The 25,848-nt window shown below is 43.0% G+C and overlaps 1 protein-coding gene across 2 annotated transcripts in view; it reads right to left on the minus strand.

Annotated features, from left to right (window-relative positions):
• The window catches only part of SLC30A10 (solute carrier family 30 member 10), a 36,661-nt gene extending 11,259 nt beyond the window's left edge, over positions 1 to 25,402 (minus strand). The window contains exons 1-2 of one of the 2 annotated variants that reach the window (XM_060298319.1): positions 24,952 to 25,402; positions 4,527 to 4,604 (exon numbers count right to left, since the gene is read on the minus strand). In XM_060298319.1, the coding sequence (XP_060154302.1) occupies positions 4,527 to 4,604; positions 24,952 to 25,402 (529 nt within the window). Of the gene's footprint in view, positions 1 to 4,526; positions 4,605 to 5,282; positions 6,045 to 24,951 lie in introns of those variants that run through there. The other variant, XM_030868601.2, reaches the window with a different exon arrangement.
• Between the last annotated feature and the right edge of the window lie 446 nt (positions 25,403 to 25,848).

Below are 25,848 nucleotides of genomic sequence, written 5' to 3' on the forward strand. Positions count from 1 at the left end.
AATCATCCAAAATACTAACAACTCACTCATGGCTGCAACTGAATAGTTTCACTTAGAAGAGGCTACTTCCTCCTGGCAGCACTTCTAAGATTCTGAGTAGCATCATAGGTCGAATGGCATTTTGTAAACACACTAAATGTAGTTTGTGGCAACCTCCCCCCACCACCAAAAAAATACAAGAATAAAAAGAATCCCCACATCTCCTTCTGGCTGAGTGTTTACTTATGGTAATAGGGTCCCGATTCAATAAATACATTAAGTAGTCCCATTTTTAAATTCTGTGCCCCCTTTCTTCCCACCCCACCCCCTAGGGGGGCTTCTTACTCCCCAGTTCTTGTCCTCAGCCAAAAAGAGAAACTCAACATGTTCCCAAGAGTTGGTCTCTACAGCTTGTTTCTCCAGGAGGAACTGAAGATCAAAGCTCTAACCTTCTCCAGGACGGTACAAAATACTACCATAAAAATATGAAGACCAAACATTTCCTATATGCCCTCGACATCATTTTCACAGCCTGAGACCATCTGTTATGCTCTTTTTCATGGATGTCAGCCGCGTTTCCTCCATTAGACTATAAGTAACAAGAAGGTGAGGGTCGCACCCCTGCATTTCCTTTGTTTGTATTTTAGCACTGGAGGCATACAATCTAGGCACTCGAAAAAAAACAGTTTTCTGGTTGGTCAGTCATAACTCCCACGACATAGAGTGCCTTCTGCCTTTTACTTAATTATAATAACTGTAATGCTAGCTAACATCTATGCACCAGACATTGTTGTATGTTGCATGTATTTACACATTAAGTCCTCTTAAGGACTCTCTAAAGTGGTTACTCTCTCCACTCTACAAATGAGGAAGCTGAGGCACAGAGTAGCTTAGTAACTTATCCAAGAGCACACAGCTACAAAGTGTTCGTGTGGGGATATAAATCTCTATAGTATGACTAGAGAACCACTGGGCATCCTGCCCCATCAAAGTCCTACATTCCAGTTTCAAGTTCTCCTTCTGAGAAATCTCACTACCGGACCCTAAGAATTATATAAAAGAGTGTTCAAACTTATTTTTCACATAATCCACAGTAAGAATCTTATTTTGCATCCTAGCCCAGGCACAAACACACACTGAAACAAATGTTTCTCGAAAAAACAAAACCTATCCTGACATGGGACTTATTACTATTTTCTATTCTATTTCATTCAATTCTAGTTAGTTTTCAAAATGCTGATCATACTTTACTAAATTGATTTTACAACCCAAACTATCGTGACCTTCAGTCTGAAAAACTGCTTACAGCTTCATTTCACTAAATTCCTGAGATATTGCGGTGTGTTTTCTGGCCTTCCGTGCAAAGATGGTCATGATCTTCTGGGGACCTCAGTCCACTGGCAGGGCTCTGGATAAGTGCGTCAGTAACTTCCAGAGGGAGGATTATTCCCTGTGACGAGAAATCTCAAGAAAGGCTTCTCGAGACATGGGCAAGACTCTGAAGAGGAGACAGGCTTCAAAAGGCAATAGTCCCAGGCAGAGAAACTCAGAGAAAAGGTGTTCCAAGCAGAGAACTCAAAGGAGGCTGCAGAAGAGGATGTGCTTGTCAGGCAACATGGGAGACGGGTGCACTACATTTAGAGTCACAGACCTGACAGTCTCTGTGAGTCATGGATCTTGTGAAAGTCAACCTCTCTGAGCGGCAAGATTCTCACTGGTGAAATGGGAATAAGAATAGCATCTGCCTCACTTCTCGAAGAGGCCAGTTCTGAAGAGGACGTGATACTAGAAAAAAATGTGTATAAACATCTAACGAAAACATAGCCGGTGTGTGTGTGTGTGTGTGTGTGTGTGTGTGTGTGTGTGTGTGTTAGGATAAACTGTTGAAATACTGCCGTGATTTGCTTTTTGCTATTAACTGTCAGGATCATAGAATAACAGAGTCAGTAGAACGCTTGGAAATTAATATGACCTAATCTGGAGCTCTGAAACTTGTTAGTGACTCAACTATCTTGAATACATTTGTGTTGCATGTTGCCATCTCAAAGGCTTTCAGGGATAATGTCTTATTATCATGCTAGTCAAAAGATGTTTTATTTGTTATTTCTATGTCTAGCTGAAATTTGAGTCACTTACTAGGCATATATAATTTATAATAAAAATAAAATGTAGAAATTTAAAAAAAATAGAGGACGTGAAACAACGTCTGAAAACCCACTGAGAAGTAAGTGCATAGAACTAATGGGAAGGCAATTCATTACGTGAATCCTCTGTGCTGTTCCCATCAGTCATGTATCTCTCACAACAACACAGAGATGTCAGCACTGCTATTATCTCCCTTATGTAGATAAGGAAACTGAAGGTCCAAGAGGGAACGTTACTTGCCCAAGGTCACATAGCTAGTGGAAGGCAGAGACAGAACTCAAACCAGATCCGCCTGCCTAAGCCCTCCTCACCCCACTATATGTATGTCTTAAATGGTGGTGAGACAGGCTGGGACCTGGGACCCTTTGCTGCAGTACTTGCACCTGGACAAACGTCTCCTTGAGCAGCAAAATCAACAAGCTCATTTGTATGAGGCATCTTTAAAAAAAAAGGCTCACAGATACAGAGAACAGATTGGTGGTAGACAGAGGTGGTGGAGGGGTGGGCAAAATGGGTGAATGGAGTCAAAAGGTACAAACTTCCAGTTATAAGATAAATAAGTCATGGAGATGCCATGGACATCAGGGTGACTATAATGATGAACCTAGTGGCAGGGCAGGAATAAAGACATAGACATAGAGCATTGACTTGAGGACACCGGGTGTGGAGGGGGAAGCTGGGACGAAGTGAGAGAGTGGCATGGACATATATACACTACCAAATGTAAAACAGATAGCTGGTGGGAAGCAGCCGCATAGCACAGGGAGATCAGCTCGGTGCTTTGTGACCACCTAGAGGGGTGGGATAGGGAGGGTGGGAGGGAGACGCAAAAGGGAGGAGATATGGGGATATATGTGTATGTATAGCTGATTCACTTTGTTATAAAGCAGAAACTAACACAGTGTTGTGAAGCAATTATACTCCAATAAATGTGTATTAAAAATAATAATAAATAAAATAAGAAAAAAAAATCCTGTACCATATATTTGAAAGTTGCCAAGAGAGTAGATCTTAAAAGTTCTCATTATGAGAAAAAAAAATTGTTACTGTGCATAATGATGGGTGTTAACCAGACACTGTTATTCATGTATTTATAGTTATACTGTGGTGATCATTTCACAATACATACAAAGATCGAATCATTATGTTGTACACCTGAAATTAGTGTTATATGCCAATACTATCTCAATTAAAGAAAGAATAAAAAAACAGAATGTGCTTTGAAAAGGTGAAGTGCTATGATGGTGAACTCCATCTTAAAAACCCATTAAATATATATATAGAATATATATGTTATTAATATATATTATATATGTAATATATATTAATAACATATATATTCTATATATTTATATTTAAACTGAACCTAAAAAAAAGGATAAACTAAAGGATTATGAGTTTTCATCACAGATCCTCTTTCCAAAAAGATTCACCACCATGTTTTTTAGGAATTCCCCTGTTGCAGTTAAATTTTTTTAACTAATTCATTTAGAAATTTTTAGGAGCTCATGTGCTGCTGTCGTTCTTTTCTGATTTTCCCTCCAGATTCATTCTGGGTATCACTTTGTAAAACAGATGTGAGATTCTCAGAAATGAAGGCATTTCCTGCATTATTTTTTTTCTTTGTATTATTTACCTCTAAGCCCCACTTCAGGCTTCCTCAAACCATCTAAAGGTAAAGGGCTGCATAACTTTTGTTGAGATTCTCCATCAGGTTGGGAATTGGGCTTTCTTGAATCGCTCTGAAGCAAAATCTGTGCCCAAGAAGTTGGAAAGGGGAGATGTACTGTACCATGTTGGTGTCTGGTGAGAAACCCACTTTTGAACTCCCAGGGCTCAACTTTGCCCTGGGTTTGTGACCTTGAGCGCATGGTAGGAGGGATGCAAGTGATGTGCCTTCCTCTGTCTCCCCAGAACCCCTTCTTTAGACCTTGAGGTGGAAACTCAACTGAACCAACAGACCATCTCAGGAGCAGTTTTCTGACCAAAATAAGTGAGGCAATGAGGGTCAGTCAGCAAGGTCACTTGGGGCGTAACCTTGGATAGGTCCCACCTACTCTCTTCCAACCTTTATCAAAATGATATCCAATTCAAACAGGCTGCATTTTATGTTAGCAATATCCACGGGCGGGCAAAATCAAGCAGTAGCATGCCAGGGATCTGTGAGACTCTGGAGCAGGCAGCGTGAGCATGGGCCTAAGTGGAGCAAGGATAAATCATTAGCAACTCTGACTCCCCCAGAATCGATGCCGTGATTAGGCAAGAGATCTAGGTAATAGTCTCTGCATGTAACCTGCCTACTTTCTAACACACCTATGAAAAGGCAAACAGAAAGGAAGAGTCCAGCCCAGTCCATGCGTAACACTGAAAAGGATTTCAGCTTGACCCCAGGTCAATCCTACCTCTGATATTCAGGGCTTCGGACTTCTTCTCCTTTTTCATAGTCTCTTCTGGTTCATTCTGTGTAGTCAGGGAATCACCTGCATTCAAAGAAGAAACCTTGTGTTGTGTATAAGTTCTACAAACAAAAAGAACCAATGGACTCAGAAAAACGTTTCATTATTTTCAAAGCCCACTACCTCATCAGCCCCCCCACCTCTCCAAACACACAGCCCAGAGTGGCACATTTTGGCCTTTAAATCAGCCTTGTGATTCACCTTTGGACTTCCTTCACACTTTCATTCAAGTTCAAACAAACAAACAAACAAAAAAAGAGGCAGTGGGAATCCACCCCCAACCCCAAACCCATAACTCCCAGGGGGATGGACGGATGGGCAAAGGGGGAAGGAGAAAAACAAAGTGCAGATAGTATCCAATGGAGGAGGGAGAGGTGGGGAGTGCTATCTGCTGCCCAATAATAATAACTGATTTCCGAGAGAATCAATACTCCTATACAAAGAAAATAGGGGAAGGGGAAAAAGAAGCAAAGGGGGCCCGAGGACCCAGGAGGAAAAAGAAAAGAAATCGGGGGAATACGTTCAGTTAGCGGCACAGACTTAAAGCCGGCCGGCAGAGGAAATAGTTGTGGTTTTTGTGTTTTTGTGTTTTTTTGTTTTTAAAGCAGACAGGTAAAAAGAGGGCGTGGGGCGAGGAAGAAGGGACCGGGCGCGCGGGGGAGGGAAGGGCAACGCTGTCCAGAAGATGCAACCGAAAGGCACCTGCTACGTTGGAGAACACGGTCGCCCCCTTCTCGTCCTTCCTGTCCACCGAGGCCACACGGAGGGTCACGGCCGAGTCGCGGCCGGGGGCTGGCAGGGTGGCGGCGTGCCAGCGGCCCTCAGCGCCTTGGGGACCCGGGAAGACGCCGCGAGGGCCGCCCCCGGCCGCCGGTTGCTGTTGCCGCTTCTGTTGGCGGCGGCGGCGGCGGCGGCCGCAGCAGGCGAACCAGGCGGCGCAGTCCCGGAAGATGAGCAGCCCTACCACGTTGACGGCCAGCCCCAGGGCGCCCACGATGAGCACCAGCTCGGGGTCATCGATGCGCTCGGGCCGGGCCAGGCGCAGCACGGCCTCCACGAAGATGGTGAAGCAGAGCGCGGTAAGGAAGACGGCGTTGCCGAGCGCGCCCACCACCTCGGCGCGGGCGTAGCCGTAGGTGGCGCTCAGGCTCCCGCGGGGGCGCCGGGCGATGTAGCCGGCGCTCAGCCCCACGCACAGCGAGATCAGGTCCGACAGCATGTTGAAGGAGTCGGACAGCAGCGCGATGGAGTTGCCCAGGTAGCCCGACACCAGCTCGGCCACGAAGAAGGCGATGGTGAGCACGAGCATGAAGAGCAGCCTGCACGTTTTGCCCGAGTAGCGGCCCATCCCCGCCCGGCCGATCGTCCCGCCGCCACAGGTGGGGGCGCGGTGCCCTGGACTCCGCCGTGGCCTGGTCCCCGCCTCCCGGGCCGCCCTGCCCGCCGGCACCCGGGCTTCTTATAAGGCGGAGGCGGAGGCAGATCGGCCCCGGTCCCCGCACGACCAGAGTCTAAAGGAAGGGCCGGGCGGCCGTATCTAAGGGACCTTTCGCCGCCTCCCCGACCCCTGCCCCTCCCTCGCGGCTCGGCCTCCCTTGATACGTGGCCACGGGCCAGTGTCTGTCCTTCTAAGGACGGAAGTGGGCAGAGAGGAAAGCTGCCGAAAAGAGGGGGCGTGCCTGGATGGCACCCGTCACAGACACCCCCTAAACACAAGTGGTATTCACCCGACGACCCCTTTTCTCCAGTCCCTCCAATCATCTGTGCCGTGACTGTTGGCTTTTAGTGATAAGGACCTTGACTGCTGCGGGGTGTGTTCGCAGTGGTGGACGTGAACACCTTCGCGTACGTGCCCAGACACCGATTCATTACAGATTCCCTAATAAGCTGGGAGCACCGACCCGTCCCACCCTGCCCTTCTGGGTGCTTCCTGCCTTGCATTTTGCGAAGTTGGAGCTGATTGCTCACTTGGCACTCCCACTCCAACACCACACATGGTGTAGCTATTTTATCCTCTCTTCTTGCTCACAGCCTTCATAAAGGGCACACTATCGCTTCTGTCACCCCCTCATGGCCCAGCATCACCCCTGTCCGCCTTTAGGAACTTGGCTCACAAGGTCACCTTCCAGAGGTGAACTGCAGGCAGCCCTGGGGGAGAGCTCAGATCACACTTCTGTGAGCCTGGCACTCCCTCCCAGCTCTCAGAAATGCAGTTTCTCTGTCATAGGTGCAGGTCCCTTGGCCACCAAAAAAAACAAGGCTGGCCTCCTCTGTGTACTTGTCTCCGTTCTCCATTGGAGAGAATATTCTCCTCACCCCCATGGGTCCCTCCCAGCATGACCTGATAGAGTTCAGTGACTGACCTACGTGAAGGCTTATTCCAAATAGAGCCTTTCTGTTGACAACAGGCTGTGTTCCAAGTAAACGTCACCCAGAAAAGGACTGTCTCCAGGACTCGGGGAAAAACCAAGGATCGTGGTCCTTGAAGATGGGTGTTTGCTCTTGGTCAGTTCAGGGAGCGGGGTGGAGGAACCTTGCAGGTTTCTTTATTGGTTTGTTTTGGTTTTATACTCTTGTCTCATTCCGAAAAAGATCTGAGGGTGAAGTCTGATGATCTCTCTTCTCCCTCCCCCATTCCCAACCCCTGAACTTTAACCATTCCTAAAAAAACACATCTGCTTTTGGCTTGGAGATGAATAAAAATGTCTCACTCCAAAACAGCCACAGAATCCATTCAGGGAACATTCTAATTCTAGTCCCATTCATTGCCTTAGCCTTGTAAAGCATGATCTTGTCTTTTAATGGTCCCCAAGGGTCCTTAACAAGATGCAAAAACTTCTTGGATCGGAGGGTTCCACCTTATACAAGATGAGCCTCGAAATTCTGGGACCCTGTGAGGCATTCCCTTCCCACCTCCAGGAAAATACCCCTACACTGAGAACTTGAGGAAATTGATCATTTAAAGTCTTCTCTAGGGACTTCCCTGGAGGTCCAGTGGTTAAGACTCCGTGCTACCAATGCAGGGGACACGGGTTCGATCACTGGTCAGGGATCTAAGATTCCGCATGCCCCATGGCGCGGCCAAAAATAAAGTTAAAAAATAAAAAAAAAAAACACCACCGTTATTTCAAAAATAAATCAATAACTAAAGTCTTCTTCAAAAATTAGTATTAAAATGATCAAAAACTAAAAAGCAGTAAAGATATATAGGCTGATGAAAGTTTTGAGGCTGAATGGTCTTGCACAAGGTTCCTTAATTGTCTGGGCCTGTTGTCACTACTGTAAAATGAGGGTAATCATAGTGCCCTCTCATAAGGTTGTGAGGATTGAAGGGGTTAATAGGTGTAAAGTGATTAGAACAGTGCTATTGTAACAGATTATAATAGTAAGCACTCAATAAATGTTAACTGCTTATTTAAAAAAAAAAAAGAAGCAGCAGACAGGAAGAAAAAGAAGGTGTGGGATGAAGAAGAGAGTGGGCAAGAGAAGGGAAGAACGAAGTGGTCCAAAGGGCCACATGATAGTATTAATATTAGTATTAATATTAGTAATACAGCACGTGTAACAAAATTGCTATTGAGCCACAGATGACACACTCTAATACAAGAAGAAGCTATGCCCAAGTACTGCAGACTATGAAACCCCTGAGACGTGTAACCTATGACAGAAAGCCAAGCAGTCAAAATAAGAGAGAAAGGCCTTTCGGAGATCACTTGACAGCGTTAACACAGTGCCCGCTGATTGCATTTCTCTGTCATTCACAACTGCAAGAAAAACCTGAGAACGGCAGAAATATATCACTTGTGTCTGTTGCCCAGTCATTCTCCTAACCAAAGGCATATAAGAAGAATTATGTCATTGCCCCGGGAGGGCAGTCAGTGGAACTAGAAAGCCAGCGACTGAGGAAGCGTAGTGCCCTGCCCAGGGCCTAGTTCCTGACTTCAAGGAAGTCTAAAGACTAAGAGTGTCAACCAAAAGCACTTAAGGAAAATGTTCTGATATATATAGTTGTGTGTATATGTATATACATACATGTTGCTGTGTGTACATATATATATAGTTGTGTGTAAATATACATATATATAGTTTGTGTGTGTGTATGTATACATACACATCTACATATATATAGGTTATACATATATAATCTAAATTAATTGCCAAAAATTTAGACTTCGTCTTATAGTTACTGTGAATTATGAGGTTTCAGTAGCTTTTTTTTTTTTAATTTTTATTGGAGTATAGTTGATTTACAATGTTGTGTTAGTTTCAGGCATATAGCCAGTGAATCAGTTATATATATACATATATCCACTCTTTTTTCTTTAGATTCTTTTCCCATATAGGCCATTAAAGAGTATTAAATAGAGTTCCCTCTGCTATACAGTAGGTCCTTATTAGTTATCTATTTTATATATAGTAGTGTGTATATGTCAATTCCAATCTCCCAGTTTTTCCCTCCCCCTCAACCCCCTGATAACTATGTTTGTTTTCTACATCTGTAACTCTATTTCTGTTTTGTAAAGTTCATTTGTACCATTTTTTAAAATTCCACATATAAGCAATATCATATGATATTTGTCTTTCTCTGTCTGACTTACTTCACTCAGTATGCCAATCTCTAGGTCCATCCATGTTGCTGCAAATGGCATTATTTCGTTCTTCTTTATGGCTGAGTAATATTCCATGGTATATATGTACCACATCTTCTTTATCCATTCCTCTGTTGATGGACATTTAGGTTGCTTCCATGTCTTGGCTATTGTAAATAGTGCTGTAATGAACATTGGGGTGCATGTATCTTTTTGAATTATGGTTTTCTCCAGATATCTGCTTAGGAGTGGGAGCTTTTGGTTATTGAGCTCTGACTCTTTGCCTAGCCCTTGTGCTGAGTACTTTATAGTCATTATCTCATTTCATCCTCACAACAGCCCCATAAAATAAGTACAGGAAGACTTCAGAGATACTGTGGGTTCGGTTCCAGATGACCCCAATGACGGCCAATGAAGCGAATATCACAATAAAGTGAGTCACACAGAATTTATGGTTTCCCAGTGTATTTAAAAGCTATGTTTACACTATACTGTGGTCTATTAAGTGTACAATAATAGCATTATGTCTAAAAATGCAATGTACATAACTTGATTAAAAATACTTTCTTGCTAAAAATGCTAACCATCACCTGAGCCTTCAGTGAGTCATAGCAGTAACATAAAGATCACTGATCACAGATCACCAAAACAAATATAATAATAATGAAAAAATTGGAAATATTGTGAGAACTTTCAAAATGTGACACAGAGACACGAAGTGAGAAAATGCTATTGGAAAAATGGCCCCAATAGACTTACTCGATGCAGGGTTGCCACAAACCATCGATTTGTAAAACACACAATATCTGTCTACCAAGCACAATTAACCAAAGCACAAAAAAAAAAAAAAAAATGAGGCATGCCTGTACTACTTTATAGGTGAGGAACCTAAAGCCCAAAGATTTTAAGTAACTTGGGCTTCCCTGGTAGCGCAGTGGTTGAGAGTCCGCCTGCCAATGCAGGGGACGCGGGTTCGTGCGCCGGTCCAGGAAGATCCCACGTGCCGCGGAGCGGCTGGGCCCGTGAGCCATGGCCGCTGAGCCTGCGCGTGCGGAGCCTGTGCTCCACAATGGGAGAGGCCACAACAGTGAGAGGCCCGCGTACCGCAAAAGAAACCAAAAAAAACAAACAAAAAACCTCTTTGCTGCTACACATCTAAGCCATATCCTGTAATATGTCATATCTATAATAAAGTTGGTGTTATGTTCAACTATCATCTGTCTCTTAGCTATCAATTGCTTCCAAACCTAGGAGAGTAAGAAAGGGGTATTCTTAATTAGTACCTAAAGCCCTAACATACTGGTGAGTCGGCAGGAGCCTTGAGAAGGATAAAGGTGAGAATCTAGAGGCCAAACTAACACATGGAGATTGAGGCTTCTGGTGAGGCCAGGGCAGGCGCTGTTAAGTTTCAGGTCTCCAGTAAGTGTGAGCCAGGCAGGATTTTGACCTTGGCAAATGAAAGCAGCTTCCTGCCTACAGAAGAATGGTTGTTGTTATAGATGTTTTAATAGGCCTTTGAGAGCATGAGTTTTGAAGACTGTTTTCTTACTGTGTGCTTCAGTCTTACTGTACAAAGAAAGTGAGAGAGAGAGTAGTTTGCTCTCAAAAACAAGGACATCGCACCACAGGAAGAGAGTTTTCTTCAGGCTAGACAAATGCAGAAAAGAAAAGGAGATGCACATCTATCTAAATCTACTTAAAGAGGGGATTAGATTAGATCAGACTGGGAACTTGGAACCAAAGATATCTTTCAGAGACAGGAAGCAAGATTTCAGACGGCTGATTGGCATCTAGGAATGCACCTCACCACTCCCAGAGGGAACCAGATGCAGGGACCTATTAAAAGTCATCCTCTTAGAACAGACTTAGGGTTGCCAAGGGGTGGAGGGGAGGGATGGACTGGGAGTTGGGGATTAGCAGATGCAAACTATTATATATAGGATGGATAAACAAGGTCCCACTGTATATCACAGGGAACTATATTCAATATCCTGCGATAAACCATAATGGAAAAGAATACGAAAAAGAATGTAAATATATGTATAACTGAATCACTTTGCTGCAGTAGCAACTAACACAATACTGTAAATCAACTATACTTCAATAAAATAAATTTTAAAAAAATTTAAAGAAAGAGTCAATAGTCTTAACAAAAAAGGCATCCTCTTAAAGCTATGATACCATCTGAAATAAAAGCAACTGGGGAATACAGCAATTGTCCCACATCTGCCCCATTGTCATATGCTGGGGATCTGTGTGAATGGGGATGATGCCCACCCACTGTGGAAGTGGATGAAAGTCCAGCCCAAGGGGAGGGGCATGCTGGGAAATGCCATCAAATGGAACTTCACCAAGTTCCTCATTGACAAGAACGGCTGTGTGGTGAAGCGATACGGCCCCATGGAAGAGACCCTGGTGATAGAGAAGGACCTGCCGTGCTACCTCCAGCTCCACAAGTGTGCTCCCCCGACCCGAGCCTGCCACCTGTGCCCCTCAGAGCCTTCCACCCGGTGTCCATGATGGTCTGCCTGAAAACCAGCCCCTGGTGGGGCAGACCCAAGAACCCGGCGTGCACCCCTGCCAGAGGAAGGTTCCTCAGCCCGGCTCACGGCTTGGCAACCCCACCCCCTGCTGCCTGTGGGAATAAAACACACAATACAAATTGGAAAAAAAAAAACAAAAAGGCCCTTTCTCTGTTTCTTTATTTCATAGATCTTCAGGGTGGGGATGGAGGGGAGAAGCCTTAAGGAGCTGCACCTGAGAAGCCTCATTTGCCCTGGGCCCTGAATAAGATGACAAGATCCTGAACGTGAAGCTGATGCCCTATGAGATGAGACGGTAGGGGTTTGGGGAGCAGCGAATGATTTTGTATGTGGAAATGACGTGAACTATAGCTGGAGGGCAGACTGTGCAGATTGTTTTTTCCAAAGATGCCCACAACCATATCTCCTATTCCACAGGGAGACCTTGATGCTTCTATCCAGAAGCGTGTCTGAGGGCTTGATTCTCCTTCCGTCTTGTCACTTGCCTGTAACCCATACAATCTGAGGTCGGGCCAGAAAAGGCATTGAGGTGTTTACCTTGTTTGATGGAACACTCATGTTTGAAACCTGACCCACCGTGGACGATGTCCTGAGGCCACACTGTGTGAGGAAACCAAGCCCCACAGCAAGGGCATGTGTAGGGGTCCAGTCAGCAGTCCTAGACGTTGAGACCTCCCAGCCCAGGAGCCAGACATATGATGACGCAGCCTCTCACCATCACCTCGCTACCCCCAGCCTTTGAATCTCCCCAGCCGAAGCCTCAGACATCGTGAAGCAGACAAGCTGTTCCCACTATGTCCCTTCCCAATTCTGGCCCAGAAAATCGTGAGTATCATCAGACGATTGTTGTTTTACTCTTTTATGCCACTATTTGTGGTGGTTTGTTATACAGTAACCAGAACAGGGAACCACCATGTAAAGACCGACAGAGCTATACCAAAGCTGCTACACAATTTGGAGCTATCTGAGAGGAGAAGCCAGGAAGATTAGCATAGAATATTTAAGGTGTCATTAGATGTCCTTCAAAGCAAAACAGTTATCGTGGATGTGGCGGTTTGCCTGTGTTCTGTTGGACAGGTCAAAAACAGACAGAGCTAGGACACCAAGGTCAGGGAGAAGGAGGATGAGACGTACTGCAGGGGATCAGGCAAGAACATAGAAGTGTGAGTCCAGGCCTGGCTTAGACTTTCGGTTTATCTGGAAAATGCTTTTCAAGTGAGATGATCCAACTCAGAGAGGTGAGAGTTGACAAGATCTGTTTGGACAACAGTTAACAGTTGCTTTTGGCAAATCCATAAATACTGAATTCATTTCCCTCACTGTGATAAGAAAAAAATCTATGTTGGAAAAATAAATGTCTGGCCCAGAAAACAAGGACCAAGTAAAAGGAAAAATGTCCAACAAAAACACTAGCCTCATGTGGGGTAGAGAAGGAAAGAGAACAACTTTAAGAACTTATTAAGCCACGAAACCATGAACAACTCAACTTAGCCTTCCTGAGAGAAAAGCACAAGAGGAACAAAAGCACGAGAAGCCCCTCCTACGCTTCAGAAGATTCAGCAGGAAGATCCACTCTGCAAAGCCTGAGGCAATCAAAGGCTGTGGGCAGACAATCTCTGGAAGGTCGGAAAGCAGCAGCACGAACAACAGGATGAGCTTCCAATATTTCAAAACAGCTTCAGCTCAGAAATCCATGGAGACTGACCCTCAGGCTGAAACAAACATGCGAGTGAGCGAGAGGCTTCCTCAGGAGGCAGGAGTCACAGGCCTGAGCAGCTCTGCAGCTGGAGACGGCAGCAGCAAATCTCTGAGGCCCAGGATTAATAAGAGCCCACTCACAGGAGAGTGAGTGTAGACGGAGCGGAAGTAGGCACTCAAGATGGAAATGGAATTCAGGAGTTGGCTTACTTGCATTCCTTCCTTCCTCCCTTCCTTCCTCCCTCCCTCTCTCCCTCCTTCCTTCCTCCCTTTCTTCCTCCCTCCCTTCCCTCCCTCGATCCCCCCTCCCTCCCCCACCTCCTCCCTCCCTCTCTCCCTCCTTCCCCCTCCCTTCCTCCCTCCCTTCCTCCCTTCCTCCTTCCCTCCCTTCCTTCCTTCCTTCCTTCCTTCTATCTCTCTCTCATACACACACACACACACACACACACACACACACACACACACACTGACTAGGAAGGAAAAGTGCTACAAGTAAAATCTGGAGCCCACGATGTCATTGCTGCAAATTTCTAAACTCTGCAAGTAGACAGGGAATATTTTAAATGTCGCTCCCTGAAAAAGGATGCAGTGGGTTTACCAGATACAAAAATCTTGGTATCATTATTAACCTCCTGTTGTGAGGTCTGTGCCAGCAGAGCCAAGTCTGCTGACACATACCAACCCACATCTTAGAGAGGCAGAAACCAAGAAGACTCCATCTTCTTTCACCCTTTCACCCTCATTCACCCTTTCCTCTGACATCCCTGAGCCTCTGCTATGATCCCTGTAAGTAGTAATGAGGGCCTGGCTCATACTAAGTGCTGAGTTCTGGGAACATAAATTTACCTCTATTAACTGCTTTAGCTCTGGGATAATATTATGTGGTTCTGTCAAACTTTTTGGACGCTTCAAAAAGTGTGGCAGGAAATTAAGAAAATACTCAGAGGCCAGAAATGAAGTGAAAGCCCAAATCCAGAAAGGTGAGTTGAAGCCGGAATCCAACTTAAGGATATCTGTCCAATAAAGACAAAAGCTCCAGCCTTGGATTTTAATAGCCACGTGACCAGGTATGGCATAAGAGACAAAAGTTAGATCCATGCAAGATGAGATCAGAGATTCCCCTCATAAAGGTAAATCCTTTGGTGAAAGTTTGAATCAAAACAAAGCAAATGATAAAATAAACAAAAACCCACTACCTCAAAGAAGACAGCATGAAAACTTGCATGTTTCAGCCTTGGTTTTGGGTGGAGAGAAAAACATCCCCTATGGGAAGTTGGAAAGGTACTGTGGCCTTCATGTGGGAATGAAGTCTAAATTCTCACAATAATAATAATAATAATAGTCCTCAAGCAAAGAATTCTTAAAGTGCTCACAAGTTGGTAATGGCTTCAGGGACCCGATGAAAAGAAATGCAAATCTTCCGTGGAAAAATATACTTACAATCTATTCCTCAAAGAATCCCCTCAAAGAAAGTTCCACTGATCACGAGTTTACAATACAAAATTATGAAACACACAAAACATGAAGAAGCAAACCACTTTGAGAGAGGCAGGGAAAATAATAAACAGCAGAATCAGACATTCAAAAGTTGCAGATGTTGAGAATATCAGCTACAGAATATAAACTGAGTATATTTAATATACAGGAATAAAGGAAGGTAAAGAAAATATAAATAAAGATCAAGGCACTATAAATGAAAAATATATTAGTTGAAACTGAAAACTCAATACAAGGCATACCTACTCCTCCTAGCCAGGGTGTTATCAGTGAAGGCCTGGTGGGGAGCCTGAACTCCCAGTCCTGCCCAGCAGTGATGAAGTACCCCTCTTCCTCAGGGGGTCAACAAATTCCAAGTGGGAAACCTGAATTTCCACTTCCATCTTACAATAACAAAGCAGCACCCCCCTCCTCCCACCAGCACCATGTCAGAGAAGGCCTGCTCAAACAGAAAATTTAAATAAGATCCACAGTCTCGTAATACCCCAAACGTCCAGGATTCGTTTGAAAATCTTTCATCATACCGAAAACCAGGGAAATCTCAACTTAAGTGAGAAAGGTCACCAGTGCTGAGATGACACAGATGTTAGAATTATCTGATGAGGACTTTAAAGTAGCCATTATAAAAATACTTCCACAAGCAATTGCAAACACAATTGAAAGAAATCAAAAAGTAGAAAGTCTCAGCAAAGAAATAGAAGATGTAAAGAAGAATCAAATGGAAATTTTAAGACTGAAAAATACAATAACTGAAATTTTAAATTTCAATGAGGAAGTCCCTGGCAGTCCAGTGGTTAGGACTCCATGCTCTCACTGTCGAGGGTCTGGGTTCAATCCCTGGTCAGGAAGCTAAAATCCCACATGCTGCGCAGCATGACCGAAGAAACCTCCATGAATTGGCTCAACAGCAGAATGGAGAAGATAGAGAAAAAAATCAGTGAACTTGAAGATAGAATAACAGAAAGTTCCCTATCTGAGCAACAGAGAGAAAATAGGTGGGAAAATGAATAGGAGCTTCCAGGTCGTTGAACACATCAGGATGCCGGGATGGTGGTGTACTCAGAGAGGGCTTGGGAGCTCCACACCCCTTAAATGTAAATGGTCTAAATATACCAATTAAAAGGCATAAGATTGGCAGAGAGACTAAAAAAATACACCCAACTACCTTCATAGCTTGGAATAGTCACCAGTAAAAAGAAACCAACTACTGATACACAGAACAACTGGGATGGACCTTAAGGGCATTATACTGAAAGGAAAAAGCCAATTTCAAAGGTCACATATGTATGATTCCATTTATATAGTATTCCTGATATTAGAAGATTATAAAGATGGAAAGAGTGGTTTCAAGGGCATAGAGATGGGGAGTGAGGATATGGAATTATGGGTATGATTATAAAAGGGTAGCATGGGGGATAACTTTGTGGTGATGTAATCATTCTGCATCTTGATTTTGGGAGTGGTTACACAAATCTACACATGTGGTAAAATGTCATAGAACTATATACACACATTGCACCAATGTCAATTTCTGAATAAGTGCAGGTACGTCTAAAGAACTACCTAAACTACCTAGAATGCAACACAGAACAACAAAAAGTAGAAAATATGAAAAACAGTTTACAAGACATGGAGGACAGAGTAAGAAGATCTAAAATTATCTAACTACTGTTGCAGAAGGAGAAATGGGGCAGAGGCAAAACTAGAAAAGATCATATCTGAAAATCTTCCAGAATTTATAAAAGCTATAAATACTTAGATTTGCGAAACGTGACAATTCTCAGGGGGGATAAATAAAAAGAAATTCACATTTGGAAATATTGTAGCAAAACTGAAGAACACCAAAGGCAAAGAGAAGATCTTTAAAAGGCGGTGAACTTATCCAACCTTGGATGTCCTGAAGGAATGACATCTATTCCAGTGGAAAACAATCCAGATTAACACAACTGAAGGGATCATGACTCTCCCAGGCCTGAGAATGAACTCAGAGGAAGTTCCCAAACTGAGGAAGATTTGGTGTTTTGTGATTTTGTTTTGATTTACCTTTGATCTGGACTTTAAGTTAATAATCAGGGGCTTTGATTTCTTCAGATAGTCATAAGGTCAAATATATTTAATTTTGAATTTTAATTTTTCCCTTATAATTTGATATTAACAGGGGATTCATGTTATTTAAATTTGGGGCATTTTTATGTTACTGACATTGAATTATTAGACTATCTTGATGCTATCATTTCATGTCACTGTGTAATCTCTAATGAGCAATAATGAACATTTTGGGGGCTTCAGAGTTCATTTAACTTACATATTTTCTGTTCTAACCCATTTTAGCCGTTGAGGGGATGGGTATCAAAATTGCTTAACACTGGTCACAAGGAAGAACACATAAAGCTGGAGAGTATTGGGAGGAGATCGTTCCTCTGGTCTTGTGTTTCCATGAGGGGAGCACCACGTAGGCTCTTACTGACCCCCTCATTCTTTCTCCAACCTCCTTGTGAGAAGTCACTCCTGGGGTGGGAAGGTCTTCTCTCATTAGTGGGCTTAGCATTCCCTCTCCAACCTCCATGTGAGAAGTCACTCCTGGGGTGGGAAGGTCTTCTCTCATTGGTGGGCTTAGTGAAAGGAATAGAAGTTTGGTTCAGCCCTCCCGTGCTTTACACTTTGAACTACCTGTCCTCGGAGTGTCCATTCTCTCTGCTCCTGGGTCCAACTCTGTGCCCCCCGTTGTTGAGCTCGGGCCCAAAGAAGATGGGTATGTTTACTGCTGAGATAAGTATAATATTAGGAAGCATTGTGGGACTTCCAAGGTCTATCCTCCAATTCAGCTTTTTCAAAAACAGAGCTACAATTTTTATCGCCATCTGACTATCTTTGATCCCTTAGTTCTCAGTTAGTTCTAGACTCATGAATAGACATTACTTATTGGCCTCATAAAGTCCCAACAATGTCATCAATCAACTCTGGTCAGGAGCTGTAGAGCTGGTTACCAGCTCCCCTATTTTCTCTCCTGCAAAATCTCATGGTGGTTTCTTCAGGTTAATAATTCGACAGAAAACAGGTGGTCTGTCCAGGCAGTTCCTCCTTCAACCTGACTTCCTGGCTGCTCTCCTATAAGGATCCAACCTCTAGTTCTCATTGGCCTGAGTCAAGGATCTTTTTTTTTTCTCCAATGTCTATTGGGCTGATACATTTCTAGTGTTGTCAAGGCAGATAAAGAACAAGACCACAGATACAGTTCATCGAAAATCACTTCCCTCAAAATTCTCTCAAGACACCTTCTCAGATGTAGACAACAAATAGCAGGACACAGATGTTGGAAGACATTCTTCTAAGAAAGAGGAGTCTCTAGATATCATCGCCTCTTATAAAAAATGATGACAAAACTAGTCTATGTCATAATCATCAGAGGGAGTTATACAAAATGTTTTATATAAATCTCAATGACTACTGTCTCCACAAAAGAGCAAGGAGGAGGCAAAAAATAACAAATACATTCTTTATATCTTGTAAGCATCTGACCAAAAGAAAAAAAAATAATAAGCTTACTTCTACCCCACTTTCCTGGAAAATTAAGCCTCTCAGTAAGGAAAATAGGAATATCTAACTAGGCAGAACTGCAGGAGAACGTTTAAAAGGCAAACCATCTTATGGCAGAAAAGAGGCGTGGAAATGCAAAGTCTCGGTTCTAACATCAGTTTGGGGTTAACTATAAAACACTTCATGTCTCGGTTTCTCCATTCGTAACTGGTAAATATGTGACTTGGAAATACGAGCTACATCTGCATTATTTTAATGAGTGATATGTTGACATGTTAATACCATTACAACCGTTTAAAATATCTAATCTTTAACAGTTGAAAAATACAAGTAACGCCCTTCTACAAAGTGCTATCTTGAGCACTGAAGATGAGGAATGTAACATTTACGAGAGCCCTTAGAAAAATAATGCATCATGAAGGTATTATTATTTATCAAAAGAAAAGCATGGAGATTCTTTAAAATAGGTGTAATGATACCTGAGATGAGGCTCATAATGATTAAGTGTCTTCTGCAGGGTCAGACCCAGGGAAAGAGGGAAGAAGTTCCAGAACCTGTATTTTCCAGTTACAGTCCCTGCTCCAGCTGGTTCACCCCACTAAAGATCCTACTAACCTGTCATCAGGAAGACATGTGTTTTGTGAGGTGTTCCAGGAATGGCGATGGATCTGTATGGACCATACGTATGACTAACAGCAAACCGTTGTGTGTGTTGGCCCGGGATGAGGTCAGCTGCCAGTCCGTGGATATGAAGTAGGCAAGGACCTGTCCATAGAGGGATCTTACTAACATTTCCTTTTTCCTTGTCCCTTCAGCCCTTGGACACTCACTACCAACCACCACCACCAAGTGTCATGTTGAGCAGTTTATACACGCTATATCCTTTCATCCTCACAACATCCTTAGGAGATAGATAATTCCCCACTTTACAGATCAAGAAACTGAGGTTTAATAAGTTGAAGTAACTTTCTGGAGGTCATTTAGCTAGTGGAATTAGGATCAATTTGTGATGTATTAATTTGCACTTTTTGACATGCAATCTTGTGATTATTTCCAAATAAGTTTTCACTGTCCATGATTTTTTTTTTCTTTCTTTGGTCAAGCAGAGTAGGTTTTATAATTAAACCTTCTAAGTCTTTGTCCTCTACCATTAACTCGCTGCATGATTGTGGTCCTGACTCTGTTTCTGTTTTCTTATCTGAAAATGTAGAAATAGCAAGTATTCTTTCTCGCTAATCATTTCAGAAAACATATAATGCTCCAAACGTATGTGATATGCTGCTGTGATTATTCTCCCTAGACTTTCACAGCACTTGACAACTCACAGATGTCAAGAAAGACTTGGTTTTCATTAAGATTTAACTCAGGTGTCAGACAGAGTGGCCTCTGCATATTAGAAAAATATGTCTGAGAACAGGGAACTGGTTTCTTTATCTTCCTTTTTAAATTTCGGTTGAATTTATTTCACAAACATGAAACAGGGACTTCCCTGGTGGTGCAGTGGTTAAGAATCCGCCTGCCAATGCAGGGGACACAGGTTCGATCCCTGGTCCAGGAAAATCCCACATGCCGTGGAGCAACTAAGCCCGTGAGCCACAACTACTGAGCCTGCGCTCTAGAGCCCGCGTGCCACAACTACTGAAGCCCGTGTGCCTAGAGCCCACGAGCCACAACTACTGAGCCTGCGCTCTAGGGCCCGCGTGCCACAACTACTGAAGCCCCTGCGCCTAGAGCCCGCAAGCCACAGCTACTGAAGCCCACGCGCCTAGAGCCCGTGCTCTGCAACAAGAAAAGCCACCGCAGTGAGAAGCCCGCGCACCGCAACAAAGAGTAACCCCCACTCACTGCAACTAGAGAAATCCTGCACGCAGCAATGAAGACCCAAAGCAGCCAGAAAAAAAAAAAAAATTACTTATTATTTTTTTAAAAAACCATGAAACGGCACATATTTTTCAGTCTTCCTTGAATCTTTCTTACTCGTTCCCTATAACTGACCCAGAACCCGGTCCCTGGGCAGCAAGAGACGTGAGGCGGTACGCAAGCTGGCATGAACGTACAGAAAGAGACATAAGAGCACCTGCTCTGCAATAGATGCTGTGATCTGTGGTGTGTGTGTGTATACTTACCACTGAGTGCCCCTGTGGAACTGAACTGTTCAAAACGCTTGGAAAACAACAGTGAGTGTCAGATATGGACGAACGAGAAAGTAACAGCTTCTGGGAATTAAGCATCATGCTTCATAAAACTGTTTAATAATTATTGCAAACGCCCAATCATTGCAATCCTGCCTCTGAAGTAGAAAGAGTACTCAGGGAACCAATATCTAGAAAGCCTTCTTCCCCTTTCTGGTTTGAAAAGCCGCCTTCACTTGTGAAGTTTCTGATCTCTGACTTACTCCGCGACTTGCTGCCAGGAGAGAGGCAGCCAATTCCCCCACCACCACCCCCAACCTTGCCTCTCCTAAACCCTCGGATCCCTTCCTACTTTGCTTGTCTCTAGATAAAATCTGCTCTAAAAGGAAAACGAGTTACTTTCAGTATCTACAGGACTGTCCGTGTAAAATATTCCCATTAGGCTATAGCACTGAGTCAACGAGAAGCTTGTGAGAGCAGCTAATCAGAAGCCTGTTAAAAGCCACCCCAGCAACAAACTTTGCTGATTACTGGGCTGGCACTGCCTCTAGCAGGTTGGCTGGGGAAATGTAATGCCACAAAGGTGGTAAGAGAGAGAGAAAGAGAAAGACAGGGAGGGAGAGGGAAAGAAAACATTTTGGAAACCAAACAAAATTAACATAAATAAATACACAGGAAAGGTATTTTGTTAAAAAAAATTTTTAAATACAAACAGATATTTTAGATCTAAATTGTTGTACACGGCAAGCCTATCCAGGACAGAGCTGCACGAAATTACCTTTGGTTTAAAATAAAAGCCAACGTACAGCACAGTATTTGTTCAAATGCAAGTCAAGGGCAAAGAGAGTTCTTTCCATTAAATTTTAAAGAGAACTCAAGCCTGAAAAATAATCAAAAAGAAAATGCAAACAGAAAAGATAATGTGAAAGTCAAGGTAAATTTAATAAAGTAAACAAGGAGTAGGAAAAATGCAAACAAAGCAAGTTTCGCCCCTCAATCTAGAGAAAGAAGGTAGTGGGTGCCCCGTATTTCCTAGGATCTGAATCGACATGTTGTTTTCACCTCTCTTCCTCTTCCCCCGAATACACTCACACATACAGCCATCCAAATTTTGGACTTTAAACCTATTTTGTTTCTTTTTTCTTTTGTGCTTGCAATTTTTACTTTTTTCATTTTGCTTTTTACTTTAGCCAAATCTGCTCCACCATCGCCTTTTCCTGTCGGAGATGGACACCCACTGGCTAGCTACTGATCTAAGGCTTCCAGACTCCCTGTCTCAACTAAATCTTCCATACATTCTTTTCTCCCAGGTGATTTTTTAAATTTCTGCCTCCCTCTGTCTGATTCTTCAAAGTATCTCACTCCATGAGTCCTACAGAGGTTTAAAGTCTTTACAGTACATACAGTCTGTTTTGCTAATATTTAAAATAAATTAGTGGTCTTATTTCCTACTCTTCTGTGATCTCAGACATAAAATATAACTCGTGTCAATTCCTACACCAGACAAAGCAAAACATGTAAAAGACCCATAGAACCGGGAGAGACTAAAGGCTTGCTAAGTAAAACATTCTCTTTGGCCACAGATCCCACCAAAAAAAGTGATGGATTACTTGATTCTGATCACTAAATCAGGAGGTACCACAGTTCTTTAGTTTTTAGGTACTTCAAAATGCTTTGAGCTAAAATTTAGATATATAGAAAATCTTTATCCTAAATTTGGGTTGAATCTTTTGAAATCAAGAATCATTTTTTTTCTTCATATTTTACACCTTCTGGTTTAAAGCAATATGTATGGATTAATCACATTTTTTCTTACACTAGGAGATAGTTGGGTTAATGTCAATAAGTGAGATGTATCTAAGCCAAATATTTACTCTTTAAGCTTATTTAGGTGATGGGAAGGATATCAAAATGTATATTTTAGTGAAAGCGATAAATACATAACTCGAGACATAAATGCTAGGAAGCTAAGCAGCTATCCTAAAATCACTTGGAGGGTTTAAATACTCTAAAATTTCTAATAGAAGAATTCAGCAATACAAAAGCTACCAAAATAATGATTTTAACATAAGAACATGGACCTTAAAGCATTAGCGATATGTGTGTATAGTACCTAAAATAATAATTTAAACATAGAACATAAATCTTAAAGCATTATCTATATGTGTATATAGTACCTATCATTACAATTATTTAAAGTAGAACACTATACAGCATCAAACACTTCAAGAGAAGATAGATAATCTGGAATTAAGACAGTAGAAACCCACGTGGTCAGAGTGAAATATTTGTCTTTAAGACTCTTGTTATCTGAGCATGGACAGAAACATTGGAAAGCACTGCTTCCCAAACAAGGGCTGAACTAAGATCTACCTGATAATAATTCAATTTATATAAAAAAGAACTATGGCTGTCTACCAATTTTTGCATTGGTCAAAGAGTCAAACTCTTTGCCTAAATTGCTTTTGCTATATGCAGGTAAATATCATATGTCTAGGGTAAAGACAAAATTAGAACTAAAAACACAAGTTTAGAAATGGCGACACTACCATTGCCAATACTAACCATGGGTTTGATCAGCTTCCTTGCCTTAAACTTATACTTAGCAGTAAATATTTTTTTCTTGTATCAAATATGTGAATTTTATGATCTGGAACCTCAAGGAGAAATTTTTGCATGATGACTAATGTAAACAAGGCATAAAATCTCAAGTTAACTAATTATTGCCTTTTACAAAAGATGAGGTCCTAACTGATTCATTAAATCAAATAAAGATACAGACTCTAGTTTCTTGTCTGTCCCCTTTTATACTTAACACATACTGTAGGGATTCTCATAACATACATTCTACCAATAGGAAAACTTAGACCAAGATAGAATAAAGGACTGCTCCCAGCTGAGAAAGTTTACAATGGCAGGAAAGACAGCAGGAATACAATAAAAGATGCAAACTCTTACTCTGAGGTCCCTGGGCTGAGTTATATGATGCCCTGACTAGTAAGAGAAAACTTTTCAGCATCAAATAAGAAAAATCTTTAAATTTCTTAAAATCCAGATGAGCAATTAGAATTCAGTGATACTGGGTGATCACATAATTCAAAGCCTTGCATTGTGGTTTCTTTAAAAAAAACAATAACTAGTCTATACCAAGTGCCTATTAAGTGCTAAACACTTAGATTCCCATTGAGTCCTTACTGAGTCCACATTACAGGTGGGTAAACAGCCAGGTGAAGTAATTTGACAGCTGCCCTGTAGGAGAACCATGATTTGGACCTGGTCTGTTCATGCTATACGACTCCTTAAAAAGCACTGGGAATTGCTCTTCTGCAAGAAGCTTTTTTTTTTTTTTTTTTGCGGTACACGGGCCTCTCACTGTTGTGGCCTCTCCCGCTGCGGGGCACAGGCTCCGGACGCGCAGGCTCAGCGGCCATGGCTCACGGGCCCAGCTGCTCTGCGGCATGTGGGATCCTCCCGGACCGGGGCACGAACCCGTGTCCCCTGCATCGGCAGGCGGACTCTCAACCACTGTGCCACCAGGGAAGCCCACTGCAAGAAGCTTTTAACATATATTTTTAAAATTCCTTTTGTGGCACTGAAGAAACATGGTTCCATCTGATACTTTATCTTTTGGATTTATATTTTTTCGATTTATTGTTCTCTTCCAAGATTTAACTCAATCTTTTGAATGGATGACCCAATCCGTTTTGTACCCACTCTTAAGTCCCTCCTAACGATTCACATGTAAATAAGCTTTCCTTTTTCTCAAACAGGACAGATGTCTACAATAAATAAATACAAATATTTCCATTCAGAAAAAAGAGCTAAGTTTACTAGATAATCTTCTTTATTTTTTTCTCTCCCTTTTACATCACATTCCTTGAATATATTCCCAAGAGTTGATCTGCCTAACCAATTGTTTGCTCCTTTGCTCCATGTGAGCTGGTTATGTACCCCAGTATTTTTTGAACATATTTTTAGGGGACATTGAAATATTATTTTTAAATTCAAACATAGTCGTGTCATGTCTGGGTAAACGAAAATGAGTCACTAATTAAAGCAGACTGCTTTCAACGGCACCTCCGCTTTCAAAGTGCTCCCTCTATGGCTGCAGTTTAGTGCCTTTCCCCCTGTCTGCCTGTCTGCCTATTTTCTCACTCCCTGTGACTAAAAGAGACCCCCATGTGGCCAGCTGCCACCCAGCTCATAAAGAACTTTGGACTGAAAGCGACTCTTTGGAGAAAGACCTTTAGTAAAGTCCGGGGGACGAGAGGGCGATCAAATGAATGGGGCCTCTCTCCATAGCACCCCCAGGGGCCCCCTAAGATAGCACCTGCCAGGACTCTGACCAAACTGCAACATCTGAGGAGCCGTTTACCTGTTTCAGCGTCTCCCTGGGGCCCTGGTGCCACGCAGTAACAGCAGTCCAAGAAGATGACATAGTTAAGAACATTGAACAGCAGCCCTATGACTCCAGCACTGAGAACCAGCAGTGGAGCCTCTGTCTTCTGGGGATCAATATACCTTTTGACAGCTTCAACCAGGATGCTGAACATCAGGGCCACAGCAAAAATGGAGTTGCCAAATGCTCCCACGACATCTGCCCGAAGAAAGCCAAACGTGCTCTTCCGGTGCTGTTTTATACTGCTGGCCCTTATGCCCAAAAGACCAATGATCATGGAGACCAAGTGGGAAAGGACGGCAAAAGCATCGGAGGCCAACGAGAGGGAGTTGCCTATGTGGGAGGTCACCAGCTCCATCACGAAAAGGAGGGTGCTCACAACGCACATGAGGATTAAACGGAAGCTTCTCCCTGAGTATCGCCCCATGGCGCTCTGCTCTGGACTGTCCCTCTCCCTTTCCTGGGAAGGCTTAGCTCTTAGGGGAGCAGCTACAGATGTAGTGATTACAGTTCCTGGATAACTCTCCCCTTCAGCCTTTCAGCGCCTGTCATATTTGAAAATCATCTTTTACGAGCTGCTATAAAGCCATAAAACAGTTTAAAGGGCAATTAAGCAAGAGATGTCACGTGAGCGGGGACATACTGAAACGATGACACTGACTTCCAGATATGAACTTGAGGGCTTTCTTTTGTTTGTTTTTGTGTATCGTTACAGAAGTTAAGACCCTCTGTGTCTGAATCACGCAGAAACTCACACGTAGCTGTGGCCTTCTCAGATCCCACGCTCCATGTTTGCAATAAGTGCTCCGGTATCTGAGATAAACAATCGTATCTTGTTGACCTGGTGTGTAAATGGTTTCGAATTCTGTTTAC

The sequence above is a fragment of the Globicephala melas genome, chromosome 1 (genome assembly GCF_963455315.2).
Source record: "Globicephala melas chromosome 1, mGloMel1.2, whole genome shotgun sequence".
Taxonomy (NCBI): Eukaryota; Metazoa; Chordata; class Mammalia; order Artiodactyla; family Delphinidae; genus Globicephala; species Globicephala melas.